This window comes from Rhincodon typus, chromosome 3 (genome assembly GCF_021869965.1).
Source record: "Rhincodon typus isolate 14 chromosome 3, sRhiTyp1.1, whole genome shotgun sequence".
Classification (NCBI taxonomy): Eukaryota; Metazoa; Chordata; class Chondrichthyes; order Orectolobiformes; family Rhincodontidae; genus Rhincodon; species Rhincodon typus.
In genome coordinates, this window is record NC_063334.1 from 124,121,771 (window position 1) to 124,141,212 (window position 19,442).

The 19,442-nt window shown below is 43.4% G+C and overlaps 1 protein-coding gene across 2 annotated transcripts in view; it reads left to right on the forward strand.

The window, feature by feature from the left end:
- Positions 1–19,442, forward strand: part of LOC109938682 (pikachurin) — a 111,668-nt gene that overhangs the window by 17,776 nt on the left and 74,450 nt on the right. Inside the window, exons 6-8 of one of the 2 annotated variants that reach the window (XM_048595385.1) lie at positions 128–263; positions 14,699–14,865; positions 17,249–17,314. In XM_048595385.1, the coding sequence (XP_048451342.1) occupies positions 128–263; positions 14,699–14,865; positions 17,249–17,314 (369 nt within the window). The remainder of the gene's footprint in view (positions 1–127; positions 264–14,698; positions 14,866–17,248; positions 17,315–19,442) is intronic. The other variant, XM_048595386.1, reaches the window with a different exon arrangement.

Consider the following 19,442-nt stretch of genomic DNA (forward strand, 5'->3'; position numbering starts at 1 on the left):
TTGGAGCTCAGAATTATTCAGCAAGTGTTATCCAGTCACTGAAGGACTAGTTCCTTGTTGCTTTCCTACACCTATGCAGTTGTCCAGCCTCTGTGTGCCTTGCTGATGCCCATTGGTGTTTTCCCAGACCGGTGCTCACCGCCAGAGGCCCCATCCCGACCTGAGGCTGCGGCCGTGTCTGACTCGGAGGTGGCGTTGTCATGGAAACCTGGGCCAGGGGACGGGAGCTCATCACTACAGTACTACATGGTGGAGTATACCCGGTGAGTGTTGGAACATAAGCCATTGGGTAATTGACGAGAAGAGTAGTCCGACCGGCTAGTCCTTTGAACTGAGGAGACCAAGGAACAAGAGGAGGCCACTCAGCCCCTCAAGCTTGTTCCTCCTTTCAGTGAGATTGCAACACATCTGTATCTTCATTCCACCCAGTTGTCTTGATTCCGCAAAATTTTTTTCTTTATAACAATGCTTTTGAGGGAGCTCCAGATTTCCACTTCCTTTTGTGTGAAGAAATGCTTCTTAATTTGCTCTAGGGTATATAGTTCTAATTTTAAGAGGGTTTCTTCATCTCTGGGTTGGTTAACAAACAAAGCAACCTTCATCTCCCAGGAATGTGTCAGTTACGGCTCATTATCTGACTCTCAGAGTTATAAATTGGTGACTTGAATGAGACAGCACACTCACAGATGACAGTTTATTCGAGCACTGACTGAGTGCAATTGAATCTTCCCTGATGAGGGGAGCTTTGCATTGAAAGAGGCTATTGTGGGCTTCTGGCTGGATAGCTCAATTACCAGGCTCCAGGCATTTGACACAAACTGACCCTGCCCTCCGGTCAGACTGTAGCTTGCAGCCAGACCCCGCTCGCGGCTTCCCTTTCATCTCCCCAACTCCCCACTTCTCACCACTTCCTGAACATCCCTTACAAGAGGGAAAACCCCTCACAAGCCAAAGGAAGTCTTTTCTTTTTAAAAAGGTTGCTGCAACATGCAGGAAATCCCGGCATTGTTTTTCAAGGATTGTCAGACACTGAGGAGGTGTTTTTTTTTGTTTTACACTCATGGGATGTGGGAGTCACTGACTAGGCCAGCATTTATTGTCTTTCTCTAATAGCCAGTGAGAAGGTGAGGGTAAGCTGCCTTCATGAACCACTGCAGTCCACCTGCTGTAGGTTGGCCCACTATGCCCTTAGGGAGGGAATTCCAGGATTTTTACCCAGCGACACTGAAGGAACGGTGATATTTTTCCAAGTCAGAATGGTGAGGAGTTTGGAGGGGAACTTGCAGGGGGTGGTGTTCCCATATATTTACTGTCCTTGTCCTTCTAGGTGGAAGTGATCATGGGTTTGGAAGGTCCTGTCTGAAGATCTTTGGTGAATTTCTGCAGTGCATCTTGTAGATGGTATACACTGGTATTCCTGAGTGTTGGTAGTGGAGAAAGTGGATGTTTGCGTTGCTTGTTCCCTGGGTTAACCTGCCTTAGGACCCTCAAATTCCAAAAACAGTTAAGAATTAGGATCCTGGTAATCCATGTTTACTGACGGGCATTCCTCACAAGAGTCAAGGCTTATGCCTGTGTTCCAGAGTCCTGAGGCTGACCACATGCAGGTACTGGCCCAAGCCAGTGGGTCCCCAGTCCACAGTCTCCATGTCCGACAGATTGAACAGTACCATCCACAATCTCCTGGGCTAGTGTGGTGGAGGCAATGGGAAATACAGCTGGGTTCCATCCTATCCACTGGAACCTGGGCAACATTGGTTAATTTTGAGGCTGATCTCTGCTGTGAAGATGCCTTTGGTTGAATTTCTGGTACTTACAATGCCATTTGTAGGTTCTGCTCTCCACGAGTCAACTGGGCTCACTGGGGGTATCATAAATAGACAGTTTAGTGAGATCCGCACGGGAGACTTCAGTCAGTGGCTGGGTGGTGTTGATGAGGGAGGTTGGGCCTATTAATTTAATGATCAGACAGTGGGGACTGGAAAGGAGGGACTGAGGATAACAACATTCCTTCAATACTGACGTTGATTTTTGTTATTTCACGGGATGTGAGTGTCACTAGCAGGCCTAGGATTTTCGTGCTTCCACAGAGGTCAGTTAAGAGACAACCACATTGCTATGGGACTGGAGTCACATGTAGGCAAGGTCAGATAAGCATGGCAGATTTCCTTCCCTAAAGGACCTTAGTGGCATTTTACAGCAATCGATGACAGTTTCATGGCCAACTTCAATTCTAGATTTATTAATTGAGTTTAAATTATAGGTTCAAATCCCAACAAGGGATCCAAGACCATTAGCCAGGGTCCAATGGATTATGAGGCCAGTGCGATTACCACCATATTGCCCTCAATGAGATAGTGTCACTCTAACCCAGGACTTGAAGCAGTTTCCTAAGGCAGGGGTGTAAGTTGGAAAGTGAGGGAAGGGAGGAAGAGGAGAGGAAGAGAGCAGGAGGAGTGTTACCTCATCTCTTTGTCAGTGCCAAGTTGAGCAGCAGTGAAATGCCCAAAGGAAGGTTTGAAGATGATGTGATGGTGGGGGTAAGGGAAAGTTAGATCTGATCTGGAATAATTCCTCTCCCCTCTCTGACTACATGTGGGGAGATAATATTTCATTACCCCTTCCCCAGGGACAGTCTTCATGTTGGTTACATGCACAAGGGAAATGCTGAGCTCAGAAACATGTCCAAATCTACACATCGTCATCTTGCAGATCACCCACCTCCTCTTTCTTACAGTGCTCGGAATATTTCTCTCCTTTATCCTAATCCTTTCACTCCCTTACATTGACTAAACTCCCATTTTCCTTAATGTCACCATAAGACAGAGACTAACACAAATGGACAGCCAGATGTGGTGTGGATATATCACTGGATGATCTATCCCAAATCCCAGACTAATTTCTGGTCCGAGTCTCACCATATTGGAAATTCTAATTCAGTGAAATCTGGAAGTTTTTTTTTGTCTTCAAGCTCCAGCCATTGTCAATTGTTATATGAACCCACCCAATTAACTTCAAGGAAGGAAATCTGCTGTCTTACATGTGACTCCAGACCCACAGGAAATATGGTCAATTTTCAACCGCCCTCCAAAATGGCCCAGAGAGCCAATCAGTTCAAGGGCAGTGAGTGCCAGGATTGTCATTTCCCATGATAGAATAAACGGCAAAAGAAGTACTGATTCTCTGGGCTAATCCTCCATGTAGGCCGTTGTCACCCTACCTGGCCAGGCCTCCTCTGATTGACAGAGTTCACGGCAGTAACTCTGACTCAAATATGTTCCAGGATTTTGACCTTCTGCTGAGCACCTCCAGCTCGATGCTTAATATTGGTAGCAAGAGTACCCTTTTGTCAAGGTTCATCCTGAGCAATTCCATGACATAGAACTCTGTGCTCTATATTCTGTCTCCCGGGACGCACATGGAGACAAACATTAACTGTGCTCGAAGGTAAAAGACGCTCCCTGGTCTGCCCAAAACTTGTTGGTCTTCCAGAATAAAGAATTGACCTCGGCTGAGCGTTGCAGACTGACACATTCCAAGATCCAGGACAATGTGCTGAGAGACTGAATAAAGCTTGGGGCAGCTGCCGCCAAAGCGCAGTGGGGAAAGATCACTATCTACGGCCTTTCTGCCAAAGTCCAGGAAGGGTCTGTTCTGTTATCAGACCCTCTCTCCTTGCCTCAAAATGTACATAAACAGTGTCCTGCATGAGTAGGAAATGCCTTTGGTTTCTCAAACTGCAGAGAAGTGTTTTGAGGAGGAACCCACATCCTTATGGAGTGACAGGAATGGAAAGGGTTACGTCCCGATCTGTAGGCGTCAGGAATCTCCCAGTCTTATCTCCTGAGTATACAATCTGGAGATGAGGAGGAGTGGGGGAGGAGAGCCGATCAGGTTGTTAACATGCTGCTTAAACGTTTAATTCTTCCTACCATCTGTGTGCCGTTTGCTTTCAAACAACTTACCTTGTCAGGATGTTAAACAAAAATGACAGATAGCTATCAACGGTGATGTCTTTTCCCGCTTCTCTTTGTCTGACACACCCACCCCACACACCCACCCCACACACACCAATTTCTAATACAAAACATGAACTGAGCAAGGTCAGGATAATTACAACATTTGAATGGAATTAAAGAGCGGGCTGGAGGACAGAACTGAGCTGTCCTATGATCACCGTCTCTATTCTTTCTTTTTTTCTCTCTCTTTCTCTCTCTCTTTATTTCTTTCCATCACTCTTTCTGCCTTTCTCCCTCTCTTTCTCTCTCTCTTTCTTTATCTTCATTTCCTTCTCTCCATTTCCACAATTTTCTCTCCTATTGCTTTCTCCCATCTCCTACTGTCTCTCTTTCCAGGGTGGGATTAGGGTACCGAGTTGGTGAATCAGCCATGACCATATTGAATATCGGAGCAGGTTCAAGGGGCCGAATGGCCTACTTCTGCTTCTATTTTCTACGTTCTGTGTTTCATCCGCAGGGAACAAAGTCAAGAAACTGCCAAACATGCTCTGGGATACTTTAACAAAAGGGTTAAGCTGGACAAACACCATATTGACAAGATGGATAGCCTTTTTTTGTGATATTCTGGGATGGTGCTTAACTGGTTGGAATGCATCAGCCTGCATTTTTCCTTTATAATCTTTGACCTGTTATTGTTAAAGAGTTGTTAGATATAAGAGAAGCATTGTGCAGTCATCACGCCGCAGTTAAATCTGCCCTGCTCATAAACATAGAGGGCTGTGATGGTTAAAAAAAATTGCCTGTTTCTGTGGCTCCTGGATGGCAGCCCTCTGAAAGAGCAGGCCGTCTGCAGAACCCCTCACAGTGAGGGAGCTGTAGGCATCCAGCCTTCAGAATCTCTCACTGCTGACTGTACAGGAAGTCAGAGAGACCTCAGCATGTGACATTCTCAACACTGACCCTTTGTCTTTCTGTTAAAATATAACACAATAGAAATACAGTAATCATCTCAGAGTGGCCAGCCATCCCTGACATAGAAGTCCATTTCAATTAATTTGGAAGCTTTGTCACAACAACCCCAGACTGGGAACTCTCTTTTACAGCGCCCTGCATTTTTTGTACATCCATTTCTTCACCCTCTTGTGTCCTGTCCCTAATTCTCCTGTCCTTCAATTGCCTTGCTGTGTCCTCTAGTCTCCCCATCACCTCACTCCCCATCTCCTGTCCCTCAATCCCCTCACTCCATCTTCTAGTCTCTCCATCTCCTCAACTCCATATTCTATCATCCCATTTCTCGTTCTCCCATGAAACATGTTCCCCTCCCCTCCCTTCAGCTGTCAGCATTGCACAGGGACCATTCCCTTCATGACACTCTGGTCCACATTTCCATCACTTCTAATGGTTTCTCACCTTTCTGTGTCACCTTCATGTGCGATTGCAGAAGGTCTAACACTTGCCCATTCATTTCTTGTCTCTTCATTGTCCAAAGTACCAACCACACCTTTCAGCTAAAACAGTAATTTACTTATACCCATTAGGTCTGCTGTATTTGATCCTCACAATGTAGTCTCCTTTAGTGCAAATGCAGATACCTCCACTCTGTCTGTAAGAGTGACCTCAACCTCCCAGTTACTTGTCACTTTAATAAATCACCTTGCTCTAATGCACCTTGCTCTTTCTGTCCTGGGCTTGCTGCAATGTTCCAATGAAGCATAGCACCTGCTCAGAGAACAACACCGCATTTTCCACTTAGGTTCTTTACAGTCTTGAGATCATAACACTGAATTCAATAAGCTCAGAAACTGATCACGTTCTGTCTTATTTACATTGCACGTAGTAGAGGAGTCTAATTCTCTCTCTTTCACACCTTAATTTACACTCATTTTACATGTTTTTCCCTTTATTCACTATTAACAACTCATTTGTCTTTTGCACTGGGTGTCTACACCATCCGCTCTACTGCTCCCTCACTGCTTTTGTAAAAAGTATATAAAGAACTGATTTTCCAACACCTTTCGGTTTGAAGAAGAGGCATATCAGACTCAAAACATTCACTGTATTTCTGTCACCACAGATGCTACCAGACCTGCTGAGTTTCTCCAGCATTCTCTGTATTTGTTTGAGGGGGTCAGAAATCGCACGACACCAGGTTATAGTCTAATAGGTTTATTTGAAAACACAAGCTTTTGAAGCCTTGCTCCTTCTTCAAGTGTTAGTGGGAGGTAGTATCAGACACAGAATTTATAAGATCAAAGGGTCGCACCAGTGATGAGGATGTACTAAACAAACCTAAGATGCTGTTAAATTTTTAATCAATTAGAAGGTTCGAATTGATTAATATGTATATGTAAGTCCCTGAATTCGTTTCAAGTCACGGTCCTGAGAGACCTAAAGATTTTACTAGTGTAAAGAGGTGATAATTTAGGTCAGACAATGCATGTTAGGTGTGAGACCTTGTTTAGTATCTGTTTGTGTTTTAGTTTGGAGTCAGACTGGTTTTATTTCTAAAGTTGGAATTTATAAAATACCATGTTGACTGACTGTCTATAAATTGTGTGTTTTTTGAACAAAATAAAATGTATCTGCAAATAAAATTCACCCCATATGTTCACATGCGTGCGTGAGGGAGAGAGAGAGGGAGAGTGATTGTGTGTGTGTGTGTGTGTGTGTGTGTGTGTGTGTGTGTGAGAGAGAGAGAGAGTGAGGAAGAGAGACAGGGAGAGAATAAGTATGTGTGTATGTGTGTGCGTAAGAAACAGATCATGTGTATGGGAGAGAGAGAGTGTGTGTGTGTTTGCGAGTGTGAGAGGGAGCGAGAGAGAGGAATGAGAGACAATGTGTATGAGAGAGGATCTATCTGTGTCTGTGTCTGTGTGTGTGTCTGTGTGAGAGTCTGTTTGTCTGTGTGCGAGTCTGTGTGTCTGTGTGTGTGTCTGTGTGAGAGTCTGTGTGTCTGTGTGTGTGTCTGTGTGAGAGTCTGTTTGCATGTGTGAGAGTGTATAGTATGGTGACATCACCTGTAGTGCAGTATGAGCCCAAGATCCCGGTTGAGGCCATCCTCATGGGTACTGAACTTGGCTATAGCCTCTGCTCAGCAACTCTGCGTTGTTGTGTATCCCAAAGTCCGCCTTGGGGATGTTTACCTGAAGATCTGAGGCCGAATTTGATGAGGGCATAGAATGCTTATATTCTACATCCTGTTATGGAGCTGACCACAGAGCAGTCTATGCTGAACTTGGTTTTGTACATTATTTAATAATGTTATAATGAAGGCAACCCTAGATAACAGTGACCATAATGTGATTGAGGGAGAGAGAAGGGGGTCTGATATTTCTTTAAATTTAAATAGGGGAAATTATAAGGGCATGAAAACAGAGCTGGCCAAAGTAAATTAATTAAGTTAAACAACAGGCCAATAGAGATGCAATGGCAGACATTTAAGGGAATATTTCAAAAGGTATAGAATTGATGCATTGAGAAAAATTCCAAGGTACAGACCCACCATCTGTGGCTAATTAGAAAGATTAAAGATAGTATCAAGCTTGAAGAAAAGTATAAACTGAAAAAATTGCAGATGCTGTAAATCAGGAACAGGATCAGAAATTGCTAGAAAAGTTCAGCTGATCTGACAGCATCTGTGGAGAGAAATCAGAGTTAATGTTATGTGTCAAGCCAAAACGTTAATTCTGATTTCTCTCCACAGATGCTTCCAGACCTGCTGAGCTTTTACAGCAATTTCTGTTTTTATTGAAGAAAAGTATATTGCACAGACAAAATATAAAAAGGAAAATATACAATGACATAAAAATTAGGGCAAAAAATAGGTTACAGAAGCAAGTTAGGCAGAGATATAAAAACAGCTAGAGTTTATACAAATATTTCAATAAAAGAGTTAACAAAATGAGAGTTGGCCCTGTAGAAAGTGAGTATGGAGAATTAATAAAATAAGGGAATGGCAGATGAATTGAATAGGTATTTTGTATCACTCTTTACTATCAAGGATATCTGAGAAGCAGCAATAAATCAGGAATTCTCAGAAGGGAGGCAGGAATTCTGAAAAATTGCAGTCATCAGAGAAGTGATATTAAGCAAATTGTTGGAGCTGTGGGCTGATAAATGTTCAAGTCCTGATGAACTTCATCCTTTAAACTAGAGGCTAGTGCAATAGTTGATGCATTGGTTTCAATTTTCCAAAACTCCCTTGATTCAGGGACGGCCCTGTCTGATTGGAAGACAGTGAGTGTAACTCCTTTATTCAAACTGGAAGTGAGACAGAAAGCAGGAAACTACAGGCCACTTAGTTTAACATCTTTCATAAGGAAAATGTTAGAAACTATTATTAAAGATGTTATAACAAGGCACTTGGATCATTTGACGTAATCAGGCAGAGTTGACATGGTTTTGTGAAAAGGAAATCACCATTAACCAATCTATTGGAGTTGATTGAGTACGTAACGTTCTACGGATAAAGGGGAACCAGTGGATGTATTGCATTTAGATTTCCAGAAAGTATTTGGTGAAGTTCCATATCAAAGGTTATTGCAGAAAGTTTTAAAAAAAAGTGTAGGAGGCAACAATTTGACACTTTTAGAAGATTGTGTAGCTGAGAATAGGCATAAATGGGTCTTTTTTAAGTTGGAAAGAAGGCATAATTGGTGTGCCACAGTAATTACTACTAGGATCTTCACTGTTATCATTTTGTATAAATGACTTGGATGAAGTGGTGGAAGGTATGGTTGCCAAATTTGCTAATATCACAAAGGATAGGGAGGGAAGTAAGTTGTAAAAAGGGTATAAGGATGGTGCAGAGGATTTGGCTTGCTGAAGTCATTGGGCGAACATGTGGCAAATGGAGTATAATGTGGGAAAATGTGACATTATTCATTTTAGCAGGAAGAATAAAAATGAAGCAAATTATCTAAATAGTTAGAGGCTACAAACATCTGAAATGCAGAGAAATCTGGGTATCCTAGTGTATGATTCTCAGAAGGTTTGATGCAGGTACAGAATGTAATCAGGAAAGCTAAGTGAATGTCATGATTTATTATGAGGGGAATTGAATGCAAGATTACATAGGTTCTGCTTCAGCTGTACAGGGTCCTGGTGAGACCACACCTGGAGTCCCATGTACAGTATATTTTTCAAAATTTTAAGCATGGATGTAAGTGACACTGGCATTTATTGCCCTTCCCTTATTGCCCAGAGGGATTTGCTGTGGGCCTGGAGTCACATAAAAATGAGATGGGTAGTTTACATCACTTGACATGGTCACACCATGTATCATCACACCACCACCTCCTGTCTTATAAAGGAAGAAGGTTAATGTGTTGGAAGCAGTTCAGAGAAGGTTAACTGGAGTTATCCATGGAATACATCATCGAATCATGGAATCCCTATAGTGCGAACAGCAGCTATTCAGCCCATCGAGTCTGCACTGACCTTCTGAAGGCCATCCCACCAAGACCTAGCCCCCGACTCTATCCCGGTAACCCTGCATTTCCTTTGACTAATCCACCTAGCCTGCACATTTTTGACTGTTTTAAGATGTTTTATAATGAAAGGTTGTGCTCAGCTCATTTCCACCTGAATTTTCAAGAATAAGAAGTGTCTCAATTGAAACTTTTAAAATCCTGAGAGTTTTGACAGGGTGGATGTGGAAAGGATGTTTCCTTTTGTGACAGAATCGAGAACAAGGGGTCACTATTTAAAAATCAAGGCTCCCCTATTTCACACAGAATAATGATTTATCGACTCTCTCTCTCCGAGGGTCATGAATCTTTGGAACTCTCTTCCTGAAAAGCTGGTGGAATCAGAGACCATGAGTATATTGAAGGTAGAGGTACAGAGATTCTTGTTAAGGATGAAAGGATATCAGGAGATGGCAGAAATGTGCATTTGAGGTTACAAGAAAATTAACCATGACCTTACAAAATGGCAAAGCAGTCTCAAGGGGCTGAACAGCCTACTGCTCTTAGTTTGTTCGTTTCTCACCCCCTTCTATAAGGGATCTAGGTCCTTCTCATTCATTTTATCCAAGGGCCTCACAATTTTCCATAAGACTATAAGACATAGGATCAGAAATTAGGCCATTCGGCCCATCAAATCTGCTCCGCCATTCAATCATGTCTGATAAGTTCCTCAACCCCATTCTCCCGCTTTCTCCCCATAACCCTTGATCCCCTTGATAATCAAGAACCTATCTATCTCAGTCTTAAATGTACTCAATGACCTGGCCTCCACAGCCTTCTATGGCTGTGAATTCCATAGATTCACCACGCTCTGGCTGAAGAAGTTTCTCCTTATCTCTGTTCTAAAATGTCTTCCCTTTACTCTAATGCTGTGCCCTCGGGTCCTAGTCTCTCCTACCAATGGAAGCATCTTCCCATCTTTCCATTCCTCAATCCAATCTCCCCTCAGTCTTCTCAGGTCCAAGGTGAACAAGCCCAGCCTACCCTATCTTTCCAGATAATTGTAATTTTCAGGCCCTGGGAAGATCCTTGTAAAAGTTATATTTTAGGAGCAAAAACAAAGTTGCTGGAAAAGCTCAGCAGGTCTGGCAGCATCTGTGAAGGAGAAGACACAGTTAACGTTTCGGGTCTGGTGACTCTTCCTCAGAACTGGGTCCCTGGTGCTGTGAGGCAACAGTGCTAACCACTCAGCCACTATGCCATCCTAAATTGGAGTTGGATTTAAGTTGGAAATAAATGAGTCTGTTTCAATTACTTCCCTTCTGCAAAGTTCTGACCAGAACTACAGGCAGTATTCAAGTTGTGTCTCCACATCAGTGCTTTTTTTTTTATTCTTCTAGTTCTTTTATTCAATACCTTGGCTCATCTTAGCTGCCCCCTGGAGCAGTGTAGGCTGGTTTTCTGAGAGAAACAAGCCATGGGCAATGAATGCCAGGGTGGACAGTGCAACCTCCATCTCGAGAATTCCGTTTTAAAGATGTTCTCCCTCCGAACATTCACTCTCGGCCAATCTCACCTCCTCTTAGCCCAGCCAGCTCTATTCCTCCTGTTTCTGGGGATTTTCCTCAGAATAAATCTGATCCACTCTTTAAATCTTTTAATCCCCAGATTTTTTGACATTAATTTTTTGTTTGTTCTTGATCCATAAATTGCCCTTTAGCTAATGATTGAGATTAATGCCCATCCACACAATCTGTGTGCAAGTTAGAGAGCAGCATTAGGCATGGGGCATGTAGGGCACAGAATAGGGAAATAACCCACATTCCACAGTATATTGTTACTGTCTCACTGTCTGCCTCACTGCTGAGGCACATTAGGCAGACACAGAAGCTGCTGTGTCTGTCTGTAGGTGCAAACAAAAGCTGTCACAGCAAGTTAACATTTGGCATGACGCAATCAGCCTATTTTGGAGCATTTAAGGTCCTTGCATATTAATTTAATCCTGGATTAGCTGTCAAAGACTTGCTTAATTATCTGATAACCATAAATTACAACAAGTATTCTAATGCTAAACAGGAATATATAGAAATGTGGAGTATCAATCCTTCATTTTTAAATGTAGGAGATTTATTTTTAAAAAGTGTGAAATTATTTTCTTGTAAAATCCTGCTCTGTCTCTTTTTCTCTCTCCTTCTTAGTCCAACCTTCCCGAACTGCTGAGTTTCTCCAGCAATTTACTGTTTTTTTGTTTCAGATTTCCAGCATCTACAATTCTTTGTAGTATTCCTTTTGTTGTTTGTAGTTCACTTTTTGCAGCTGATACGTGGTTAGCTCAGGTGGCTGGATGGCTGGTTTGCAATGCTGAGTAACACCAACAGTGTGGGTTCAGTTAGGTTACTATAAAGGTCCCACCTTCTCAACCTCTCCCCTAACCTGAGGTGTGGTCACCCTCAAGCTTTTTATAATTGCAAAAATATACTTTAGTCATAAGGAATGTTTATGTACATGCACAAGTGCTAGAGCAGTTCTGTACAGCTTTTGTATTTCAAGAAAAAACAAACCTTGGATCGGACATTCCCTGCAGTTGAAAGCCAAAATCATATATTACTTATACTATTAACTATTTGCACTTTCATATATATTTACATTTGAGCCAAGGATAGGGTCTGACAACTGAACGGAACCTCATTTTACTTTGGCAGAAAGACCATAGACGGTGGTCTTTCCCCACTGTGGCTACCCATTTTCCCTACTATGGTTATCCTCAAGTTAAACCACCCACCAGTTCTCTCTCTCTAATGAGAGAGTGGGACTATGACCACTTTACCTTTATCTGATTTCACATTGAATTCAACCATTGTAAACATAGAAACATAGAAGACAGGAGCAGGAGGAGGCCATTCGGCCCTTTAAGCCTGCTCCGCCATTCTTCACAATCATGGCTGATCGTCCAACTCAATAGCCTCCTCCTGCTTTCTTCCCATAACCTTTGATCCCATTCGCCCCAAGTGCTATATCTAGTCGTCTCTTGAATACATTCAATGCTTTAGCATCAACTACTTCCTGTGGTAATGAATTCCACAGGCTCACCACTCTTTGGGTGAAGAAATGTCTCCTCATCTGCATCCTAAATGGTCAACCCAGAATCCTCATACTATGACCCCTGGTTCTGGACACACCCACCATTGGGAACATCCGCCCTGCATCTACCCTGTCCAGTCCTGGTAGAATTTTATAAGTCTCTATGAGATCCCCTGTCATTTATCTGAACTCCAGAGAAAACAATCCCAACCTAGTCAATCTCTCCTCATACGTCAGGGCTGCCATCCCTGGAATCAGCCTGGTAAACCTTCATTGCATTCCCTCGAGAGCAAGAGCATCCTTCCTTAGAAAAGGAGACCAAAACTACACAGAATATTCCAGGTGTGGTCTCACCAAGGCCCTGTAAAATTGCAGCAACACATTGTGAACCAGCCTGTGAATTTGTTCTCTTGTGCTGTGGAGTACAAGGATTTCCAAGTTGAAGCAGGTAGGGCATATGCCTTTCAAAACGCAACTTTCTGACTGCTCCATTCCCTCCCCCACACCCCCACCCTGATCCAAGTCATTGCCTTATCTGATGTGATTTATCCCTCTGTCTGGACGTCATCAAAGACGTCCTTAGTCTAAATCACAATTAATGTTGTGTTATGCTCTTTATAAAAAATTAGGGCTTTACACAGATGTTGTCAAGGTTGGAGGGTTTGATCTAAAGGAAGAGGCTGAATAGGCTGGGGCTTCTTTCCCTGGAGGCTGAGGGGTGACCTTATAGAGGTTTATATAATCATGAAGATCATGGATAAAGCGAATAGCCAAGGTCTTTTTCCCAGGGTAGGGGAGTCTAAAACCAGATGACATAAGTTTAAAGTGAGAGGGGAAAAATTTAAAAGGGACCTAAGGGGCAAGTTTTCCACACAAAGGGTGGTGTGTGTATGGAATGAACAGCCAGAGGAAGTGGTGGAGGTGGGTACAATTTAAAGGGCATTTGGATGGGAATATGAATAGGAGCAGTTTAGAGAGATATGGGCCAAATGCTGGCAAAAGGGACTAGACTAATTTAGGATATCTGGTCGGCAAGGACAAATTGGACATAAGGGTCTGTTTCCATGCTATATATCTCTATGACTCTATGACTAATTGTTCTGAGAAAGTGCAGTCAGACATCTACATCTCTCTGCAATCAGTGGCTGAGCAGCAATGTCTCAGTCTTAGCAGTCCACTTTGCGCATGGAGAGGTGTAAGGAATACGTTGGATGGAGCTATAAACAAGGGAAACCGCCTCCTGAAATGGCCCAGCAAACCATTCAATTAAACCAAACTACAACTCAAAACAATAGTCAGAATAAACCGGAAAATGTTAACCACATCACTATGTGTCTGGAGTCACATAAAGTCCAGGGCCAGATAAGGATGATAGATTTCCTTCCCTGAAAGTCCAGTTGGATTGTTATATGATTTTTGCATTATTATTGATACTGGATTTTTAATCATAGGTTTATTAAGTCTACAGAATGGGAGTCCACAGGAGGAGGACATTGAACCCATTGTTTAATTCAAATTTTTATTCACTTCTTCTATTCACTTGTGGGACGTGGCCCCATTTGTTGCTTGTCTCTAGTTGCCCCTTGAGAAGATGCTGGTGAGCTGCCTTCTTGAACGTCCATATTCTGTAGATAGACCCACAATGCCATATGGGGCAGCACAGTGACTAAGTGGTTAGCACTGATACCTGCCAGCACCAGAGACCAAGGTTTGATTCCATCCTGCCTGTATGGAACTTCCATGTTCTCCCCATGTCTGCGTGAGTTTCCACCAGATACTCTGGTTTCCTCCCGCAGTCCAAAGTTGTGCAGGGTAGGTGGATTGACCTTGCTGAGTTGCCCCACAGCGTCCAGGGATATGCAGGCCAGGCAAATTAAACATGAGAGATGCGGAGTTACGGGTCTAGGGTAGGGGGCTGGGTCTGGGTGGGATGCTCTTCAAGGGTGGGTGCAGACCTGATGGGCCAAATAGCCCCTTTCCAAACTGTAAGAATACTATGATTAGGGAGGGAGTTCCATGAATTGATCCAGTGACAGCGAAGGGGTTCACTTGACGGGGTTCACTTGACAGGGTTACTTCTTATAGATTTTCGATCATTCTCTGGGTGCCTGGTTGTACATAAGCTGCTCCCAATGGGATTTTGTACCTTTTAGTTTTTAACTCATTCTCAGCCTTGGTGCTCATCCTCCTCACCATGTGATTTATGCTGTACCTGCCGAGATTTATTTATTGACTTGATTTTCTCCCTAGGTCTGAACTTAATGACACCTGGACACTGATAGGAGAAAAGATCCAATCAGAATCCACACTGATCAAGGGATTGGAGGCAAACGTGAAATACCAGTTTGCAGTCCAGGCAGTCAATGCTCATGGGTCAAGTTTACGCAGTGAACCCAGCAACGCTGTCAAGACACTTGGTTAGTTCAAATACTGCCATGTTTATTTAAAGGGTAGGACAGGTTCTGGGACTCACAACCTGTTAGACTATAAAGGGGAAAGACGGATTTCTGCTCTCTATGCACAGGCTGCGTATTTCAGTTTATGCCTAAAATACCTCAGAAGCCTCCAGTTACACGAGACAGCTGCAGAGCAGACTACATTGTAACTTTTAGCTTCTCGTCTGCAAATCGCCAAACCAGGCAACAGCAAGGTCATTGGCAAGGCCACTTTTAAAATACTGTGTTCAATTCTAGTGACCCTACTATTGGAAAGATGTTGTTAAACTTGAAAAGGTTCAGAAAAGATTTTCAAGCATGTTGCTGGGATTGGAGGATTTGAGCCACAGGGAGAGGTTGAATAGGTTGGGGCTATTTTCCCTGGAGCGTCGGAGGCTGAGGGGTAACCTTAAGAAGGTTTATCAAATCATGAGGGGCATGGATAGGGTGAATAGCCACGGTCTTTTTTCTCAGGGTAGAGGAGTCCAAAACTAGAGGGCATAGGTTTAGGATGAGAGGAGGAAGATTTAAAGGGGATCTGAGGGACAACTTTTTCACGCAGAAGGTGGTGCGTGTATGGAATGAGCTGTCAGAGGAGGTGGTGAAGGCTGGTACAATTACAACATTGAAAACATCTGGATGAGTGTATGAATAGGAAGGGTTTAGAAGGATATGGGCCAAATGCTGACCAATGGGACTATGTCAGATTGGGATGTCTGATCGGGGTGGACAGGTTGGACCAAAGGGTCTGTTTCTGAGCTGTACATCTCTATGACTCTGTGACTCTTTAAGGGATTTATTTTTTATGCCCTTCATTGAATGTGACATGCCAGAATCAAGATCGGAATGAGAGTAATATGTAGGCCAGACTGGGTAAGGATGGCAGATTTCCGTCTCCAAATTGCATTAGTAAACAAGTTGTATTTTTACAAAAAGCACCAATGTACTTTGGAGACGGAAATCTGCCATTTTTGCAATCTCATATGCACAATCTCACACTCACCCTTTCACACAATCTCTCACACTCACAATTTCACACTTACTCTCTCATACTCACAATCTCGTACACTGTCTCTCTCACAAAATCTTACCCTTGCTTTCACACAATTTCATATGCTCTCTCTCTCTCTCCCTTGCTCCCTCTCTCTTTCTCACACACACGCACAGTCTGTAACTCTCTCTGTCTCTCTCTCTGTCTCTTTCACTCCCTCTCTCTATCACATGCAAACAATCTCAGTCTAACAGTGAGTTTCCTCTACCAATACTGGCCATATGCGAGGTTTTTGAACTCTGAGGACAGATGCAAAGGAAATTGAGCATACACACACACACAAACAGAGATGAATTTGACATGCAATCTATCACTCTCAGTCTCACTCATACAAACACACACATATTGTGTGTGTTTCTCTCTCTCTCTCTAACACACAGACACACATGCACACACGCTCGCATGCACGCACACAAACTCTTACAGACACACACACACAAACACACACTGTACTGATTTAATAAAGGCTAGTCCAGCATTTATTGCCAGTCATTCATTGCCCAGAGGGTAGCTAACGTTGCTGTGAGTCTGGGTTAGCCAACAATGAACAAATCAAATAAGAATTAGGAATCTTGTTAAAGCTAGTTATACCACAGTTGATACATTGTGAACAGCTGTATACAGTGTTCTCAGCTTTATTAGTAGGGACAAAGAGTGCAAGGGCAAGGAGATGATGTTGAACTTGTACCAAACACTTGTTGGACATCAGCTGGAATATTGTGTTCAGCTGTGGGTGAAACATCAATGGAAATGGATGAGAGAGTGTGCAGTAGTGATTTACAAGAATGGTTCCAGGGATTGGAAACTTCAGTGATAAGGATAGATTGAAGAAGTTGGGACAGTTCTGCTTGAAGAGAAAAAGGCTCAGAGAGGATCTGGTAGAGATATTCAAAATCCTGAGTGGGTTGGATTAACTAGAGAGGGAGAAAATGTTCCTTCTTATAAAAGGAACAAGAACAAGAGGGCATAGATGTTAGAGTGATTTGCAAATAAAGCAAGAGCGATGTGAGAAAAAATGATTAACCATGATCTGCCTGAGTTGAGGAACAGGCTTGACGGGTTATGTGGCTCAGTCCTGTTCCTATGTATCTAAGGGTGTGACAGTATCAGTATACTCTCTTGACCCATTTTGTCTGCTCCTTACGCGGACTGGATTCATTGTCTAATATGATACAGACGCTCCCTCACCATTGTCACAACCAGGATGCATGGACAATGAAAAGTCTCAGGATGAGGGAGGGGCGGAGTTCACTGGTGATTGTGGAAAGGGGGATATTATTGATGATGAGTGCTTTCTCTCCTATCAACGACAAGCCGATTGGATGGTTCCCACAGAGCGGGTGTTTCGTTACGAAGTGGACTCTGGGTACAGGTTCACAGGTACAGGCTGCATCATAGATCATCAGTGAATCATCATTCCACCTCGCTAACTCAGTATCACACACAGACAGTCTCAATCTCTCCCTCTCTCTCTCTGTCTCTCTCTCTGTCACTCTCTATCAGACACCCATACACACTCTCTCTTTCTTACACATGTACAAATATACTGTCTCACAGACACACTCTCACACTCAGATTCACACATCTACTCATGCACACTCTCTCAAACATACTGTCTTTCACACAGACAGACATACACACAAGCTTTCATACACATTCACTCTCACACACACAAGTAAACTGTCTTGTTCACAGACTCACACATATCTACTCTCACAGAAAGATGGATTGACATGCAATCTGTCAGTCATCCTCAAACGCAAACATTCTAACAGCAAACTCCCTCATCCAGCATTGGCCACTAACCCTCATCTCACCACTCGGTTCGTCATCAGCTTGGGAGGGGATGGACTCAATCAAATTCACACTGAGCTGCATGGCACATGGAATTGCCAAGATGTGGATATACATTTGAAGGCAATTAGACACACTCATGCCGTATGCCTATTAAACACAAGAAGATGGATGCAAGGTTTGGCTGTTGGAAGCTGCAGATAGTGGAGGGAGGGAAGGCAAAATGGTGTTGAGCTGCTTTGTCATCTGTGAAACAGTCATTCCTATTTCAGACTCTGCCTGAGTAGATGACCTCGTTTAAAGCAGTGGTTCAGAGACAGCCACATTGACTGTCTGATCCCCGATCTGTAGCTCAGTGAGTAACACTTGCACAGCCAGAAAATCACAGGTTCAAGGTCCACTCCTGAGATGTGAGTTTATAATCGAGGCTGACATTTCAGAGCAGTACGAGGGTGTTGTGCATTGTTAAAAGTGTTGTCTTTTTAGATCAGGTGTTAAGCTGAGTCCCAGGCAGCCCTCTCAGATGGATGTAAAACACCATGACACGACATCTAAGAAGAGCAGAGGATTCTCCCTGGTGTCGTGGCCAAGTTTTTAATCTCTCAAGCAACATCATTAAGCAGAGCATCTGGTCATTGTTGTATTGCTGTTTGCGTGAGCCTGCTGTGTATAAATTGGCAGCCATGTTTTCTACGTTACACCAGTGAGTCTGAGCCAAGTTTTTCTGAGGGCTCAGGAAAACCAGACCTGTTGCACTTTTTTAACCTTCCAAAATGCACACCTGACCCCTGTGTGAGTTTTCCCAGAATGTTTGATTTTTGATATGGGGGTCAGGTCTGCTGTGTGTGTTGTGAGCTGTGATGGAGTGTGTAAACACAATATGGAGTTGAGCCTTGTTCTCTATTGCAGCAGCCCAGTTCTTAATGTCCTTTACAGGCCCGAAAACCTTACCACTCACTCACACCCATGACACTCCATGTCCCCTCAGATCACCCTATTACAAACAATTAACCAACATTTAAGACAAAATGTATCATTTGAACTTCTGAGAAGTTTATACATTCCTGGAAGTGTCCCTTTTGAGTTATCAAAGTATTTGAAATTCAATCAAGCATTCAGAATGGCTACAACTGTCAGAACAATAACTTCCAGCTACATTGTTTGAAACTGGCACATTCCATTTCATTTCAGGGTACGATATCTGTGAGTCAATGGCGGGAGCAGGTCCAGCAAAGTTTTATTTTCAACTTTCAAAAGCAGGGTTTTTAATATCTAGATTTGTCAGTAGATTTAAATCACAACACTAATTATGACAACAAGGTGCAGAGCTGGATGAACACAGCAGGCCAAGCAGCATCATAGGAGCAGAAAGGCTGATGTTTCGGGCCGAGACCCTTCATCAGAAAAGGGGGAGGGGAAGGGGTTTCTGAAATAAATAGGGAGAGAGTGGGAGGCGGATAGAAGAGGGATAGAGGAGAGGATAGGTGGAGAGGAAACAAACAGGTCGAAGAGGCAGGGATGGAGCCAGTAAAGGTGAGTGTAGGTGGGGAGTTAGGAAGGGGATAGGTCAGTCCAGGGAGGACGGACAGGTCAAGGGGGCGGGATGAGGTGAGTAGGTAGGAGATGGGGGTGTGGCTTGAGGTGGGAGGAGGGGATAGGTGGGAGGAAGAACAGGTTAGGGAGGCGGGGACGAGCTGGACTGGTTTTGGGATGC